The sequence below is a fragment of the Somniosus microcephalus genome, unplaced genomic scaffold (assembly GCF_052327205.1).
Source record: "Somniosus microcephalus isolate GS21.2 unplaced genomic scaffold, FLI_Smic_1.0 unresolved_chr1, whole genome shotgun sequence".
NCBI classification, from domain to species: domain Eukaryota; kingdom Metazoa; phylum Chordata; class Chondrichthyes; order Squaliformes; family Somniosidae; genus Somniosus; species Somniosus microcephalus.
The window spans coordinates 44,567,734-44,584,593 of NW_028225179.1; the positions used below are offsets into that span (position 1 = coordinate 44,567,734).

A 16,860-nucleotide genomic window follows, 5' to 3' on the forward strand; every position below is an offset into this window, starting at 1 on the left:
CCTCTCCCTCCCTCTCTCTCCCTGTCCTCCTCTCCCTCCCTCTCTCCCCCTGTCCTCCTCTCTCCTCCCTCTCTCTCCCTGTCCTCCTCTCCCCCTCTCTCCCTGTGCCCCTCTCCCCCTCTGCTCCTGTCCCCCTCTCCCCCTCCTCCTCTCCCTCCCTCTCCTCCTCTCCCTCTCCCTCCTCTCCCTCTCCTCCTCTCCCTCTCCTCCTCTCCCTCCCTCCCCTCCTCTCCCTCCCTCTCCTCCTCTCCCTCCCTCTCCCTCTCCTCCTCTCTCCCTCCCTCTCCTCCTCTCCCTCCCTCCTCCTCTCCCTCCCTCTCCCTCTCTCTCTCCTCCTCTCCCTCCCTCTCCTACTCTCCCTCCCCCTCTCTCTCTCCTCCTCTCCCTCCCTCTCCCCTCCTCCTCTCCCTCCCTCTCCCTCTCTCTCCTCCTCTCCCTCCCTCTCCCTCTCCTCCTCCCTCTCCTCCTCTCCCTCTCTCTCCCTCCCTCTCCTCCGCTCTCTCCCTCTCCTTCTCTCCCTCCCTCTCCCTCCCTCCCTCTCCCTCCCTCCCTCTCCTCCTCTCCCTCCCTCTCCCTCTCCTTCTCTCCCTCCCTCTCCCTCCCTCCCTCTCCTCCTCACCCTCCTTCTCTCTCCCTCCCCTCCTCTCCCTCCCTCTCCCTCTCCTCCTCTCCCTCTCCTCCTCTCCCTCTCCTCCTCTCCCTCCCTCCCTCTCCTCCTCTCCCTCCCTCTCCTCCTCTCCCTCTCCTCCTCTCCCTCCCTCTCCCTCTCCTCCTCTCCCTCCCTCTCCCTCTCCTCCTCTCCCTCCCTCTCCCTCTCCTCCTCCTCTCCCTCCCTCTCCCTGTCCTCCTCTCCCTCTCTCTCCCTGTCTTCCTCTCCCTCTCCTCCTCGCCCTCTCTCTCCCTCTCCCTCTCCTCCTCTCCTCCTCTCCCTCTCCTCCTCTCCCTCCCTCTCCTCCTCTCCCTCTCTCTCCCTCTCCTCCTCTCCCTCCCTGTCCTTCTCTCCCTCTCTCTGTCCTCCTCTCCCTGTCCCCCTCTCCCTGCCCTCCTCTCCCTCTCTCTGTCTTCCTCTCTCTCTCTCGCTCTCTGTCCTCCTCTCCCTCTCTCTCCCTGTCCTTCTCTCCCTCTCTCTCTGTCCTCCTCTCCCTGTCCCCCTCTCCCTGTCCTCCTCTCCCTCTCTCTCTCTGTCTTCCTCTCTCTCTCTGTCCTCCTCTCCCTCTCTCTCCCTCCCTGTCCTCCTCTCCCTCTCTCCCTGTCCTCCTCTCCCTCTGTGTCCTTCTCTCTCTCTGTCCTCCTCTCCCTCTCTCCCTGTCCTCCTCTCCCTCTCTTTCCCTGTCCTCCTCTCCCTCTCCCTGTCCTCCTCTCCCTCTCCCTGTCCTCCTCCGCCTCTCTCTCTCTCTCTCCTCTCTCTCCGCCCCCTCTCTCTCTCTCCGCCCCTCTCTCCGCCCCCTCTCTCTCCGCCCCTCTCTCCGCCCCCTCTCTCTCTCTCCGCCCCCTCTCTCCGCACCCTCTCTCTCTCCGCCCCTCTCTCTCTCTCTCTCCGCCCCTCTCTCTCTCTCCGCCCCTCTCTCTCTCTCTGCCTCTCTCTCTCCGCCCCTCTCTCTCTCTCTCCGCCCCTCTCTCTCCGCCCCTCTCTCAATTCAATTCAATTCAAATTGCTTTATTGGCATGATGACAAGATACATCTTATGTTGCCAAAGCACAGAAAAACATATATTATTGAACACATAAACGCAGATCTAGACATACAGTGTATAGACAAATATACCCATGTATACATAAGTACACACACAAACAATATACATATAATCTTTTCTTAGATTCAACGGTCACTGGTTGTCCCTCTGCTTATGGCAAGCTGTAACATAGTTTGCCGCTAAAGTTACACATTTTCTCTGTTCCCCTAATAGGTATGGGAGTTTTTGGTGATCATTCAAATTTTTGAATTCAGGGCATATTTTTATGAATTTTGGGTAGAAATTCCCCCTTATGTCCTGATAGTTTCCACAAGTTGTGAGGAAGTGCATCTCTGTCTCCACCACTCCCTGACTGCAGTGAGAGCATAGCCTGTCCTCTCTGGGCAGCCGGGTCTGCCTGTGTCTGCCTTTTTCGATGGCCAGGCTATGCTCACTAAGTCTGTACATTGTCAAGGTTTTTCTCAGTTTGCTATCTTTCACCATGGTCAGGTAATCAGCCATGGTGTACTGTCTGTTTAGGGCCAAATAGCAATCGAGTTTGTTTTGGGTTTTTGCCGTTTCTGTCCAATAGGTCAAATATTTTTCTTTTTGGTTAGTAATAATTGTGCTAGGATGTCACTGTCCTGGGGCTGATTATTATTAGTAGTGTTAGTAGTTACTTCACTGAGTCCCAGGACCAGTTGACTGAGGGGACTCTTCTCTATGATCATCTCTTGGCATTTCAGGGCTTTGTAATGATAGCAGTGGGGGTTGCTCATTTTTAGGTGTTTCCAAAATTTGATGGCTCTTTTTTGGATATTAATTTGTAGTGGGTATTGGCCTAATTCTGCCCTGCATGCATTGTTTGCGGTTTTCCTCTGAGTCCGGAGGATACTTTTATAGAATTCTGCATGCAGGATCTCAATTGGATGTTTGTCCCATTTTGCAAATTCTTGTTGTGTTAGCGGACCCCACACCTCACTGCCTTAAAGTGCAATTGGTTCAATTACTGATTTAAAAATTTTGAGCCAAATGTCAATTGGAATTTCTATTTGGATTGACTTTTTAATGGCATAGAAAGCCCTTTTTGCTTTCTCTTTCAGTTCATTCACAGCCAACTGATAATTTCCCGTAGAACTGATTTTTAAGCCTAAGTATGTGTAATTTGTTCAATTTTAGTTGCTCCTAATGTGAAGTTTATTCTGGGTCCCTGATGTCTGGATCTTTGCTGGAACACAAGAACTTTGGTTTTTTGGGGGTTTATTGTCAGGGCCCAGGTCTGACAGAACGACTCTAGCAGATCCAGGTTCTACTGTAGACCCTCCTCTGTTGGTGAGAGCAGAACCAGGTCATCTGCATAGAGGAGGAAGTTAACCTTGGAGTCATATAGGGAATTCTCTCTCTCTTTCTCTCCGCCCCGCTCTCTCCGCCCCGCTCTCTCTCTCTCCGCCCCGCTCTCTCTCTCTCTCCGCCCCGCTCTCTCTCTCTCTCCGCCCCGCTCTCTCTCTCTCTCCGCCCCGCTCTCTCTCTCTGCCCCGCTCTCTCTCTCTCCGCCCCGCTCTGTCCGCCCCTCCCTCTCTCTCTCTTCGCCCCTCTCTCTCTCTCTGTCCGCCCCCTCTCTCTCTCTGTCCGTCTCTCTCTCTCTCTCCCTCTGTCCGTCCATCCCTCTCTCTCTCTCTCTCTGTCCGTCCCTCTCTCTCTCTCTCTGTCCCCCCCTCTCTCTCTCTGTCCCCCCTCTCTCTCTCTCTCTGTCCGCCCCCTCTCTCTCTCTCTGTCCGCCCCCTCTCTCTCTCTCTCTCTCTCTCTGTCTCCCCTTTCTCTCTCTCTGCCCCCTCTCTCTTTCCCCTCTCTCTCTCTCTCTGTCCCCCTCTCTCTCTCTCTCCCCCCCCTCTCTCTCTCTCTGTCCCCCCCCTCTCTCTCTCTGTGTCCCCCCCTCTCTCTCTGTCCCCCCCTCTCTCTCTCTCTGTCCCCCTCTCTGTCCTCCTCTCTCTCTCTCTGTCCGCCCCTCTCTCTCTCTGTCCGTTCCTCTCTCTCCGTCCCCCCCGTCTCTCTCTCTCCCCCCCCAGTAATTCCCTAGCTCTGTCCTACAACGTTGCCAATCCGTGTCCTTCACGTACCCGCACTGCATGACAGAAGAGGAGCTCCGTGAAATAATGAAAGCACTCGTCTACGTTCCCGAGGGAAGTATCTGGAAGAGAAAATGGAAACCAACGAGAGCCGACAATGTGACGATTATTAGTTAACAGTTGCACCTTGTGCCCTCTGACCTCCCCATCCCTGTCCCTTCGCACACTGTGTGACAACTGTTCACCCTCTATTGATATATAACGCTTGCAAGCATTTAACTCTAACGGCATTACCATCGCCAAATCCCCCACCATCAACATCCTGGGAGGTCACCATTGACCAGAAATTTAACTGGACCAGCCACATAAATACTGTGGCAACGAGAGCAGGTCAGAGGCTAGGTATTCTGCGGCGAGTGTCTCACCTCCTGACTCCCCAAAGCCTTTCCACCATCTACAAGGCACAAGTAAGGAGTGTGGTGGAATACTCTCCACTTGCCTGGATGAGTGCAGCTCCAACAACACTCAAGAAGCTCGACACCATCCAGGACAAAGCAGCCCGCTTGATCGGCACCCCATCCACCACCTTAAACATTCACTCCCTCCACCACCGGCGTACCGTGTCGGCAGTGTGTACCATCTACAGGATGCACTGCAGCAACTCGCCAAGGCTTCTTCGACAGCACCTCCCAATTCCACAAGCAGGCAACAAGTTAGAATCATAGAAGCTAACAGGACAGGAGGCCATTCAGCCCCTTGAGCCTGTTCCCCTGCCATTCAATCAGATCGTGGCTGGTCTATATATGGGAACAGAAGGAGGCCATTCAGCCCCTTGAACCTGTTCTGCCATTCTATCAGATTGTGGCTGATATGTACATGGGAACTGGAGGAGGCCATTCAGCACCTCAAGCCTGTTCCCCCACCATTCAATCAGGTTGTGGCTGGTCTATATATGGGAACAGAAGGAGGCCATTCAGCCCCTTGAGCCTGTTCCCCCGCCATTCAATCATATCGTGGCTGGTTGATATATGGGAACAGAAGGAGGCCATTCAGCCCTTGAGCCTGTTCCCCCGCCATTCAATCAGATCGTGGCTGGTCTATACATGGGAACAGAAGGAGGCCATTCAGCCCCTTGAACCTGTTCTGCCATTCTATCAGATCGTGGCGATCTTTACCTCGACTCCAGGTAGGAAGAATAAAAAAGCAAAATATTATTTAAATGGAGAGGCTACAACATGCTGCGGTACAGCGGGATCGGGGGGTCCTCGTACATGAATCACAAAAAGTTAGCACTGCAGGTACAGCAAGTAATTAGGAAGGCAAATGGAATGTTGGCCTTTATTGCAAAGGGGATGGAGTATAAAAGTAGGGAAGTCCTGCTACAACTGTACAGGGCGTTGGTGAGACCACACCTGGAGTACTGCGTACAGTTTTGGTCTCCTTATTTAAGGAGGGATATACTTGCATTGGAGGCAGTTCAGAGAAAGTTCACGAGGTTGATTCCGGAGATGAAGGGGTTGTCTTATGAAGAAAGATTGAGCAGATTGGGCCTGTACCCATTGGAGTTTAGAAAAAATGAGAGGCGATCCTATTGAAACATATAAGATGCTGAAGGGACTTGACAGGGTAGCTGCAGAGAGGATGTTTCCCCTCGTAGGGGAATCTAGAACTAGGGGGCACAGTTTCAGAATAAAGGGTCGCCCGTTTAAAACGGAGATGAGGAGGAATTTCTTCTCTCAGAGGGTGGTGAATCTTGGGAATTCTTTACCGCAGAGAGTTGTGGAGGCGGAGTCAGTGAATATATTCAAGGCGGAGACAGACAGATGTTTGAGCTACAGGGGAGTCAAGGGTTAAGGGGAGCGGGCGGGAAAGTGGAGTGGAGGCCTAGATCAGATCAGCCATGAAAGGCGGAGCAGGCTCGAGGGGCCGAATGGCCTACTCCTGCTCCTGTTTCTTTTGTTCTTATCTACCCGCCTTAGCTCCATATCCCTCGATACCCTTCCCCGACAAAAAATCTATCCGAAAGCTCCAAGACAGCATCGTGTTCTGGACGCCCCCCACCCCCCGCCTCCCCCCCCACCCCAACCACCAGAGGAAATAGTTTCTCTCCATCTACCCCACTTAAACACCTCAATTAGATCGCACGTTAATCTTCTCAACTCAAGGGAACGGAGGCCGAGTCGATGCTACACGTCCGCATAATTTAACCCTTGAAATCATTCTGGTGAATCTGCGCTGCACCCTCGCCGAGGCCACCGTATCCTTCCTGAGGCGCGGGGCCCAGAACAGAGCGCAGGGACTCCAGGTGAGGTCCGACCAGAGCCCTGTGCAGCTGCAACATAACTTCCAACCCCTTTGTATTCCAGATAAAGGCCACTAGCTACTTGGATTATTTTTTTTGTACCTTGTCCATTAGCTTTTTACTGATTTTTGTACAGGGACCCCCAACTCTCTCTGCTCCTCCTCAGTTCCTAGAGTCTCGCCGTTTAGAGAATTCTCTGATCTATCTCTCTCGGGTCCAAAGTGGATGACCTCACACTTGCCCCACTTTGAACTCCATCTGCCACAGTTTGGCCCACTCACTCAATCTATCGCTGTCCCCTTGCACGGTTTCTGCTCCCACCGACACTATTTACTGCTGTGCTCCCTGCAGACTTGGATAGGCCGCTCTCGATTCCTTCATCCAAGTCTTTGCTCGGGTCGCCAGCCCCCCAGGATTGCCCTGGCGTCTCCAGGAATTGTTAGATTAATCTCCAGAACACTGCTGGGAGATGAATGGTGGAAGTGGGGGGGCGGGATGTTTGGAGGTCATGTGATGAAACCTCAAGGACTATGTCCAATCAGCGTTGCCGACCCAGTTATGTCTGGTGAAAAGCTGGGGCTCCAGGACAGATCCCTGGGGAACGCCACTGGTTACATCCTGCCAAGCATCTCTTTATCCCCACTCTCTCGTCTTCTATCTCCCATCCAAGATTCAGGCTCTCTCTCTTGTCTCCCCCTCCCTCCCACCTCTCCACCCCGTCCCCCTCCCTCCCACCTCTCCACCCCGTCCCCCTCCCTCCCACCGCTCCACCTCGTCCCCCTCCCTAAACTTCCCCTTCACACCTCACCGCCCTCCGCCTCACCCCTTTCCCCCCCACTCCATCCCCCCATTACCCTTTACACAAACTTCACCCTTTCCTCCCTTCAACCCTCGTACCAACTCTCCCTCCCCTTCCACACCTCCCGCCCTCCTCCTCCTAGCCCCTCCACCCAAGGTCCTCCCTCCCACACCTCCCCCTTCCACCTTCCCCCCTCCCTCCCTCTCCTCTCCCCCTCCGTCCCTCCCTCTCCTCTCCCCCTCCCTCCCTCTCCTCTCTCCCTCCCTCCCTTCCTCTCCTCCCCCTCCCTTTCTCTCCTCCCCCCTCCCTCCCTTCCTCTCCTCTCCCCCTCCTTCCCTCTCCTCCCCCTCCCTTCCACTCCACCCCCTCCCTCCCTCTCCTCCCCCTCCCTCCCTCTCCTCCCCCTCCCTCTCCTCCCCCCTCCCCTCCACTCCTCCCCCTCCCTCCCTTCCTCTCCTCCCCCTCCCTTCCTCTCCTCCTCCTCCCTCCCTCTCCTCCTCCCTCCCCCCCTTCCTCTCCTCCCCCTCCCTCCCTTCCTCGCCCCCTCCCTCCCTTCCTCTCCTCCCTCCCTTCCTCTCCTCCCCCCTCTCCCCCCTCCCTCCATTCTTCTCCTCCCCCTCTCTCCTCCCCCTCCCCTCGCTCCCTTCCTCTCCCCCTCCCTCCCTTACTCACCCCCTCCCTTCCTTCCTCCTCCCCCCTCCCTCCCTTCCTCCTCCCCCCCTCCCTCCCTATCCTCCTCCCCTCCCTCCCTTCCCCTCCCCCTCCCTCCCTTCCTCTCCCCCTTCCTCTCCCCCTCCCTCCCTCCCTTCCCCTCCCTCTCCCTCCCTCCCTTCCTCCGCACCTCCCTTCCTCCTCCCCTGCCCCTCCCCCCTCTCCCGCCCTCCTCCCCCTCCTCTCTCCCCCCCTCACCCACCCCCGCCCTCCCTCCCTCTCCTCCCCCTCTCTCTCCCCACCCTCCCTCCCTCTCCTCCCTCTCTCCTCTCCTCCCTCTCTCCTCTCCTCCCTCTCACCCTGCTCCTCCCTCCCTCTCTCTCTCCCTCCCTCCCTCACCCTGCTCCTCCCTCCCTCTCTCCCTCCCTCTTTCTCCCATGCTCCTCCCTCCCTCTCTCTCTCCCTCCCTCACCCTGCTCCTCCCTCCCTCTCTCCCTCCCTCTTTCTCCCATGCTCCTCCCTCCCTCTCTCTCTCCCTGCTCCTCCCTCTTTCTCTCTCTCCCATGCTCCTCCCTCTCTCTCTCCCATGCTCCTCCCTCTCTCCCTCCATGCTCCTCCCTCTCTCTCCCTCCATGCTCCTCCCTCTCTCTCCCTCCCTCTCTCGCTCCCTCTCTCTCTCCCCCATGCTCCTCCCTCTCTCCCATGCTCCTCCCTCTCTCTCTCTCTCCCATGCTCCTCCCTGCCTCTCTCTCTCTCCCATGCTCCTCCCCCCTCTCTCTCTCCCTCCCTCTCTCTCTCTCATGCTCCTCCCTCCCTCTCTCTCCCTCTCTCTCTCCCTCCCTCTCTCTTCCTCTCTCCCTCCCTCTCTCCCATGCTCCTCCCCCCTCTCCCTCCCTCTCTCTCTCCCTCTCTCCCATGCTCCTCCCTCTCTCGCTCTCTCCCTCCCTCTCTCTCTCTCCCTCCCTCCCTCTCTCCCATCCTCTCTCTCTCTCTCTCCCCCTCCCTCTCTCTCATGCTCCTCTCTCTCTCTCTCTCCCTCCCTCCCTCTCTCTCTCTCCCCCCCTCTCTCTCTCTCTCATGCTCCTCCCTCTCTCCCTCCCTCTCTCTCTCTCTCTCCCCTGCCCCTCCCTACCTCTCTCTCATGCTCCTCCCTCCCTCTCTCTCCCATGCTCCTCTCTCTCTCTCCCTCCCTCTCTCCCTCCCTCTCTCCCTCCCCATCTCGCTCTCTCTCTCCCTCCCCGTCTCTCTCCCTCCCCGTCTCTCTCCCTCCCCGTCTCTCTCCCATGCTCCTCCTCCCTCTCTCCCTCCCTCTCTCTCTCCCTCCCTCCCTCTCTCCCTCCCTCCCTCCCTCTCTCTCTCCCATGCTCCTCTCTCTCTCCCATGCTCCTCCTCCCTCCCTCCCTCCCTCTCTCCCATGCTCCTCCCTCTCTCTCATGCTCCTCTCTCTTTTCCAGGCTCCTCCCTCCCTCTCTCTCTCCCTCTCTCTCTCTCTCCCATGCTCTTCTCTCTCTCTCTCTCCCATGCTCCTCCCTCCCTCTCTCTCCCTCCCTCTCTCTCTCCCTCCTGTTGTATCGTGTGTTAATGGAGACACGGAATGCAGGAGTTGGTTTCACAGGTGTTTACTGAACAAAGTCTGGAGGTGAACGAACAGATACAAGACACTATACAGGCTTATATAGCCCGAGTGGCCATTACAGTACACAGGGGGCTCTTAAAGGCACATACACCACAATTCCTCCCCTTTTAGACAACCAGTACATAACATTTTAAGTAATCATTAATTAACATGTTACAAGAACAATAATCTACACATTTGCTGCAGTTAATCAATTATAAGTCAGTCTCTCTGGAGGCTTCCTGACTCACCACCACCACGCCTCGGTGGTGTAGTAGTTTTTGGTGGTGTAGTAGGTTCTTTTGGCAAGGTCGATTCGGCTTGAATGCCAGTGTCGGGTTCATCTGGTTCCAGTATCACCGGATCGGAGGTAGATACTATGGGTATCTCTGCTTCATCATTAGGCGTATAGAGTTGTGGTGTAGGTTGTCCTTTTTCGGATGACTCTATGATCTGGTCAGCATGGCGCCTTATTATGCTTTCTCCAATGTCCACGGTATACATCAGCAGTCCTAGTCGTGTGCAAATAGTCCCAGGCTGCCATTTCTCGGTACGGTAGTCCCGGGCCAAAACTTGTTGACCTATCTGGAAGATTCTAGTTGGCCTTTCATTCATGCCTTGAAATTGCCGGTTCTCCACGTCCCTTCTGATGTTTGGCTTGATCAAATCCAGCCAGCATCTTAGGCTTCTATTGAAGAACATCATGGCGGGAGTTTGGTTTGTAACCACGTGTTGCATTCCTGTATGCAAACAAGAAGTTATCTACCTTATGCTGTAGATTTATGTCTTCATTACCCATGGCCTTTATGGCCTTCTTGAAGGTCTGGACAAACCTTTCAGCCAATCCATTGGTGGCGAGATGGTATGGGGCGGACGTGTAGTGCTTAACCCCATTGTTTTTTTAAGAACTTCCTGAATTCTTCGGACACAAATTGCGGTCCATTATCAGAACAGATCTGTTCAGGCAGCCCATTCCTGGCACATATGGTCCTTAATACTGTGATGGTTTTTTCCGTGGTGGTGGAAGACATCTTTATTACCTCCGGCCACTTGGAGTGTGCATCAACCGCGATTAAGAACATTGAGTCCATAAATGGACCAGCAAAGTCGATGTGTACCCTTTGCCATGGAGATGAGGGCCACTCCCATGGATGTAGAGGGGCTTGTGGTGGGGCGTTTTGGACCTTCTGGCATCCTAGGCAGCTCTTGGTCATTTCTTCGATGTCTCCATCGATACCTGGCCACCACACAAACGCTCTGGCTAGGTTCTTCATTTTCACTCCACCCAGATGCCCCTCGTGAAGCTCCTTTAGCACTTTATCCTGGAGTTTGGGTGGAATCACCACTCTGGATCCACACATCAAGGTTCCTCGGCACACTGACAGCTGTTCTCTTCTTTGCGAGAATGCTGGCAACAGTGGTTCGCCATGTGCTGGCCATCCCTTCACCGTTAAATCGTAGACTCGTGAGAGAGTCGGGTCATTTCTCGTTTCCTTTTCAATGGCAGAATTTGTTACTGGTAGACATTCCACTATGGTTGAGTGGAACATCTCCACTGGGTCCACTGTAGGTGCCTCTTCTACCGTTGGCAACGGTAGGCGCGATAACCCGTCAGCATTCCCATGCTGTTTTGATCCTTTGTATTCTATGTCATATTGGTGTGCTCTAGGAAAAGGGACCACCTCTGTAGCCTTTGCGCTGTCATAATGGGAACACCCTTTTTAGGGTTGAATATGGAGACGAGGGGTTGATGGTCAGTCAACAAGGTAAATTTTTGTCCGTGTAGGTAATGGTTGAATTTCTTCACTCCCCATACCAGGCTGAGTGCTTCCCTGGCGATCTGGGCATAGTTACGCTCAGCTGAGTTCAATGAGCGTGACGCAAAAGCTATCGGCCGCTCCGAGCCATCAGGGAATCTATGCGATAATACCGCTCCTACGCCGTAAGGGGATGCATCGCACGCCAGTCTGATTGGCAGTGATGGGTTGTAATGAGCCAACACTTCCTTGGACGTGATCAAGTCTTTGCATTTATGGAAGGCATGTTTACAGTCTTCGCTCCATTTCCAAATTACCCCGTTTTTAGCAGTTCGTTAAGAGGGTGCAGAAGAGTTGACAAGTTCGGTAAAATTTATGATAGTAATTTATCAATCCCAGGAACGACCTTAATTGTGAGACATTTTCAGGTGCTGGGGCTTTTATGACCGCTTCAATTTTTTCAGGTGACTTATGCAACCCTTCCTCGTTAATTATGTGGCCACAATATGATATTTGTTTCTGGAAAAATTCGCACTTGGGGCGATTTGCTCGTAGGCCCCGTTCTCTCAGCCTAGTGAGCACCTGCTCCAAATTGGCAAGGTGCTCGTTGTCGTTTTCTCCTGTTACAAGGATGTCGTCCAGGTAGCATTGAGTCCCCGGAATCCCTTGGAGGACTTGCTCCATAGCTCTTTGCCAGATAGCTGGAGCTGATGCTACTCCGAAAACCAGTCGATTGTACTGGTACAGGCCTTTGTGTGTATTTATCGTGAGATACTTTTTAGAGGCCTCTTCAACCTCCATTTGTAGATATGCCTGTGCCAAGTCAATTTTGGTGAAACGTTTCCCTCCGGATAGTGAGGCGAAAATATCTTCTATCCTCGGAAGAGGATACTGTACCGTGTGAAGGACCGGGTTTACAGTCACCTTGAAGTCCCCACAGATGCAAATTTTTCTCTGTTCTTCAGATTTATCATTATTCAACGTTTTCTTCATGACCGGGACGATGGGTGTTGCCCACTCGCTCCAATCTATCTTGGATAATACGCCTGCCTTTTCCAAATTCTCCAGCTCTGCCTCGACTGCTGGACGAATTGCGTATGGCACCAGCCTTGCCTTAAAAAACTTGGGAATTGCCGCATCTTCCACTTTTATTGAGGCGGTGATGCCTTTCAAGGATCCTAGTTCCTGTTGAAACACTTCCTTGGCGTTGGCCAAGATGTCTTTTAATCGTTCAGGTATGACGTCATCATCATTTTTTTTCTTACTGGTCACCGTCAGTGCCTGAATGGAGTGCCAGTCTAAACGTATCTTCCTGATCCATTCACGTCCCAACAGCGGTGGACCACCATCTTGCAGAACGTATAAATACAACTTCTGTATTTCCTTGCCGTTGTATACAACAGGCACCCTTATTTTCCCTTTGGGGTATACTTTCTGCCCCGTATATGTTTTCAAGATAATGGATGTGTCTTTCAAAGGTATATGCGGAAATAGCCGCTCGTAATCCCGTCGACTTATGACGGTCAGAGCTGATCCTGTATCTAGCTCCATTTTAACTGGGGACCCCGCTATCGTGAGGGTAACCCAAATGGTCTGGTAATCTTCTTTGGCAATTACATTATGTAATTTGAGCCAGCTTAGTCTCGTTTCCGGAGTCGCTATCGCTCTTCTGGTCTTCGGAGCTACTGTCCGTCATCATTTGTACCTTTCTGTACTTTTCCTTATTGATTTTTTTCCTGTCCGTGGATTTTTTGTTTCCAGATCGGCATACACGTGCAATGTGTCCAATCTTTCTGCATTGCTTGCATGCTTTGTCCTTGAACCAGCAGTCCCTCTGGTCATGGGTGGATCTGCCGCAGCGATAACATCTCTCGAAACCCTGTGTCATTTCATGGGTGCCGAAGTCCTGTGGCTTTTGCTGTATCTCTGCAGCTCCTCTTGCAGCTGCTTCGTACGATACAGCCACACTGAAAGCCTTGTCCAGTGTCAAATCTTTCTCAGAAAGTAGCCTTTTCTGTGTTCCTTCACTTAGGAGACCGCAGACGAATTTGTCTCGAAGAGAATCTGCCAGTCCTGCCCCGAATTGGCAGTGCTTTGACAGCTTCCTTAATTCGGTGAGGTAATCAGCGTTACTTTCATTCTTGTGCTGATTCCTCCTGAAGAATTTGAATCGTTCCGCTATCAGCAGCAGTGTTGGGTTTAAGTGCTCCTGTAGGGTATCAACAATCTCCTTAAAATTCTTGTCCTTCGGTTTGGCTGGAGTGATTAACATAGAAACATAGAAGATAGGAGCAGGAGTAGGCCATTCGGCCCTTCGAGCCTGCTCCGCCATTCAACGAGATCATGGCTGATCATCCAAACCCTAGCACCCGGTCCCTACACCGACAGCCATCCCACCCAAGCCCTATCCCCGTAACCCCACGTATTTAACCCCCCTAACACTAAGGGCCAATTTTTTTTTTTATCATGGCCAATCAACCTAACCCGCACATCTTTGGACTGTGGGAGGAAACCGGAGCACCCGGAGGAAACCCATGCAAACACGGGGAGAATGTGCAAACTCCACACAGACAGTCACCCGAGGCCGGATTTGAACCCGGGTCCCTGGCGCTGTGAGGCAACAGTGCTAACCACTATGCCACCGTGCTGCCCGTATGTCCTTGCGCCCATTAGACTTAGAAGTACTGATGCCTTTTTATCATCATCTATTTCATTTGCTGTGCAATATACCTCCACTCTTTCCACATGTGGTCCAATCCTCTATATCGCTATCGAAAGCAGTAATATTGCCAGTCTTAGGGATCCTGAAAAAAAATGGCGCCTCCCGCGCTTTCCCGCCGCTGACAATGCTGTTCTCCGCGGTTTTTATTTACATAGGTATTTTTAATAGGTGGAGACTCGTTCCCGCCGGACTCTCTGGGACTTTTCCCTCCCTCTGCTTGGTCCGAACGCCGACCTGCTTTGCAGCGCCGGCCGTCTCCCGAGTGCTCCACCCTCCGTCTCTGTTTGCCTCCACCTTCGCTGCTCGGCCCCGCTGCAGAGCCAGCCGATGGAGCCCCAGCCCGCCGCCCAGGAAGGATTATTGCAGTACCTGCCACCAGCTCGGCTAGCTGGTGAAACCAGTTTTTTTTTCTTTCTTTCTTGTTTTTCTTCGACTTTCGTCTGAGGAATCGATGTCCTTGAGGTGCTGCCGAATTGCAGGTAAGTCCGTTTCCAATTCGTCGCCACTGTTGTATCCGTGTGTTAATGGAGACACGGAATGCAGGAGTTGGTTTCACAGGTGTTTACTGAACAAAGTCTGGAGGTGAACTAACAGATACAAGACACTATACAGGCTTATATAGCCCGAGTGGCCATTACCGGCATTACAGTACACAGGGGGCTCTTAAAGGCACATACACCACACCTCCCTCTCTCTCTCTCTCCCATGCTCCTCTCTCTTTCTCCCATGCTCCTCCCTCCCTCTCTCTCTTTTCCATGCTCCTCCCTCTCTCTCTCCCATGCTCCTCCCTCCCCATCTCTCTCTCTCTCTCTCCTCTCCCTCCCCGTCTCTCTCTCTTTCTCTCTCCCTCCCCTCTCTCTCCCTCCCCGTCTCTCTCTCTCTCTCTCTCTCCCCGTCTCTCTCTCCCTCCCCGTCTCTCTCTCATGCTCCTCCCTCTCTCCCATTCTCCTCCCTCTCTCTCCCTCCCCCTCTCTCTCTCTCCCATGCTCCTCTCTCTCTCTCCCTCCCTCCCTCTCTCTCCCATGCTCCTCCCTCCCTCTCTCTCTCCCATGCTCCTCTCTCTCTCCCTCCCTCCCTCTCTCTCTCCCATGCTCCTCTCTCTCCCTCCCTCCCTCTCTCTCTCCCATGCTCCTCTCTCTCTCCCTCTCTCCCATGCTCCTCTCTCTCTCCCTCTCTCTCTCTCTCCCATGCTCCTCTCTCTCTCTCTCCCTCCCTCTCTCTCTCCCATGCTCCCCTCTCTCCCTCACCCTGCTCCTCCCTCTCTCTCTCCCATGCTCCTCTCTCTCTCTCTCCCTGCTCCTCCCTCTCTCTCTCCCTCTCTCTCTCTCCCATGCTCCTCTCTCTCTCTCTCTCTCTCCCTCTCTCTCCCTCCCCCTCTCTCTCCCATGCTCCTCTCTCTCTCCCTCTCCCTCTCTCTCCCATGCTCCTCTCTCTCTCCCTCTCTCTCTCCCCCATGCTCCTCTCTCTCTCTCTCCCTCTCTCTCTCCCATGCTCCCCTCTCTCCCTCACCCTGCTCCTCCCTCTCTCTCCCATTCTCCTCTCTCTCTCTCTCCCTGCTCCTCTCTCTCTCTCTCCCTCTCTCTCTCTCTCTCCCATGATCCCCTCTCTCCCTCACCCTGCTCCTCCCCCTCTCTCTCCCTCTCTCTCTCCCATGCTCCTCTCTCTCTCTCTCTCCCTGCTCCTCTCTCTCCCTCACCCTGCTCCTCCCTCTCTCTCTCCCATGCTCCTCTCTCTCTCTCTCTTATGCTCCTCCCTCTCTCTTTCCCGCTCCCTCCCTCCCTCTCTCTCCCATGCCCCTCTCTCTCTCTCCCATGCTCCTCCCTCTCTCTCTATCCCTCCCTCTCTCTCCCTCACCCTGCTCCTCCCTCCCTCTCTCTCCCTCCCCCTGCTCCTCCCTCCCGCTCCTCCCTCTCTCTCTCTCTCCCTCCCTCGATCATGCTCCTCCCTCTCTCTCTCATGCTCCTCCCTCTCTCTCTCTCTCTCTCTCCCATGCTCCTCCCTCCCTCTCTCCCACCCTCCCCTCTCTCTCTCTCTCTCTCTCCCATGCTCCTCCGACCCTCCCCTCTCCCTCTCCCTCACCCCTCTCCCATGCTCCTCCCTTCCACCCCTCTCTCTTCCTCCTGCTCCTCCCTCCCCCGGGCGGGCTTTACCTGTGCAGGCCTGGTGAAGCCGCCTGATGATGGAGAAGAAGCTAGAGGTCTGCTCCTTGTTGAAGCCGTGGCTCTTGGCAAACTGCAGGGTGTAGACATAGAGGTCGAGGAGGACGGCCGCCCGCGGATCCGTCTCGTCGAGTGAGATGGACAGCAGCTGGTGCAAGGCTCTGTGGAGGAGGGGGGGGAATGAAGGTGAGGGCCGTTTAACGGTATCGTCTTGTGTCCCTGCCACCCCGCTGGGTTTCGTTGCAACGAGTGCCTTCCTGTACCGTAGAATGATACAGCACAGAAGGAGCCCATCGTGCCTGTGCTGACTCTTGGCCGAGCTATCGAATTAATCCCACCGCCCCCCCCACCCCCCCCGCCTGCTCTTTCCCCACAGCCCTGTAAACTTTTCACCTTCAATTATTTATCCAATTCCCTTTTGAAAGTTACTATTGAATCTGCTTCCACCGCCCTTTCAGGCAGCGCATTCCAGATCACAACAACTCGCTGCGTAAAATACATTCTCCTCATCTCCCCCTCTGGTTCTTTGGCCAATCACCTTAAATCTGTGTCCTCTGGTTACCGACCCTCCCGCCACTGGAAACAGTTTCTCCTTATTTACTCTATCGGAACCCTTCATAATTTTGAACACCTCTATCAAATCTCCCCTCAGCCTTCTCTGCTCTAAGGAGAACAACCCCAGCTTCTCCAGTCTCTCCACATCACTGAAGTCCCTCATCCCTGGTACCATTCTGGTCAATCTCCCCTTAACCTTCTCTGCTCTAAGGGGAACAACCCCAGCTTCTCCAGTCTCTCCACGTAACTGAAGTCCCTCATCCCTGGTACCATTCTAGTCAATCTCCCCTTAACCTTCTCTGCTCTAAGGAGAACAACCCCAGCTTCTCCAGTCTCTCCACATCACTGAAGTCCCTCATCCCTGGTACCATTCTGGTCAATCTCCCCTTAACCTTCTCTGCTCTAAGGGGAACAACCCCAGCTTCTCCAGTCTCTCCACGTAACTGAAGTCCCTCATCCCTGGTACCATTCTGGTCAATCTCCCCTTAACCTTCTCTGCTCTAAGGAGAACAACCCCAGATTCTCCAGTCTCTCCACATAACTGAAGTCCCTCATCCCAGG

The 16,860-nt window shown here is 53.9% G+C and overlaps 2 protein-coding genes across 2 annotated transcripts in view; both read right to left on the bottom strand.

Moving 5' to 3' along the window:
• cfap119 (cilia and flagella associated protein 119) overlaps positions 1-16,854 on the bottom strand; it is a 43,060-nt gene extending 26,206 nt beyond the window's left edge. The window contains exons 1-3 of the mRNA XM_085974157.1: positions 16,842-16,854; positions 15,736-15,903; positions 3,791-3,861 (exon numbers count right to left, since the gene is read on the bottom strand). Of these exons, the coding sequence (XP_085830283.1) occupies positions 3,791-3,861; positions 15,736-15,903; positions 16,842-16,854 (252 nt within the window). The remainder of the gene's footprint in view (positions 1-3,790; positions 3,862-15,735; positions 15,904-16,841) is intronic.
• Positions 1-16,860, bottom strand: part of LOC147094881 (E3 ubiquitin-protein ligase BRE1B-like) — a 143,344-nt gene that overhangs the window by 80,626 nt on the left and 45,858 nt on the right. The gene's annotated exons all lie outside the window — the stretch shown is intronic.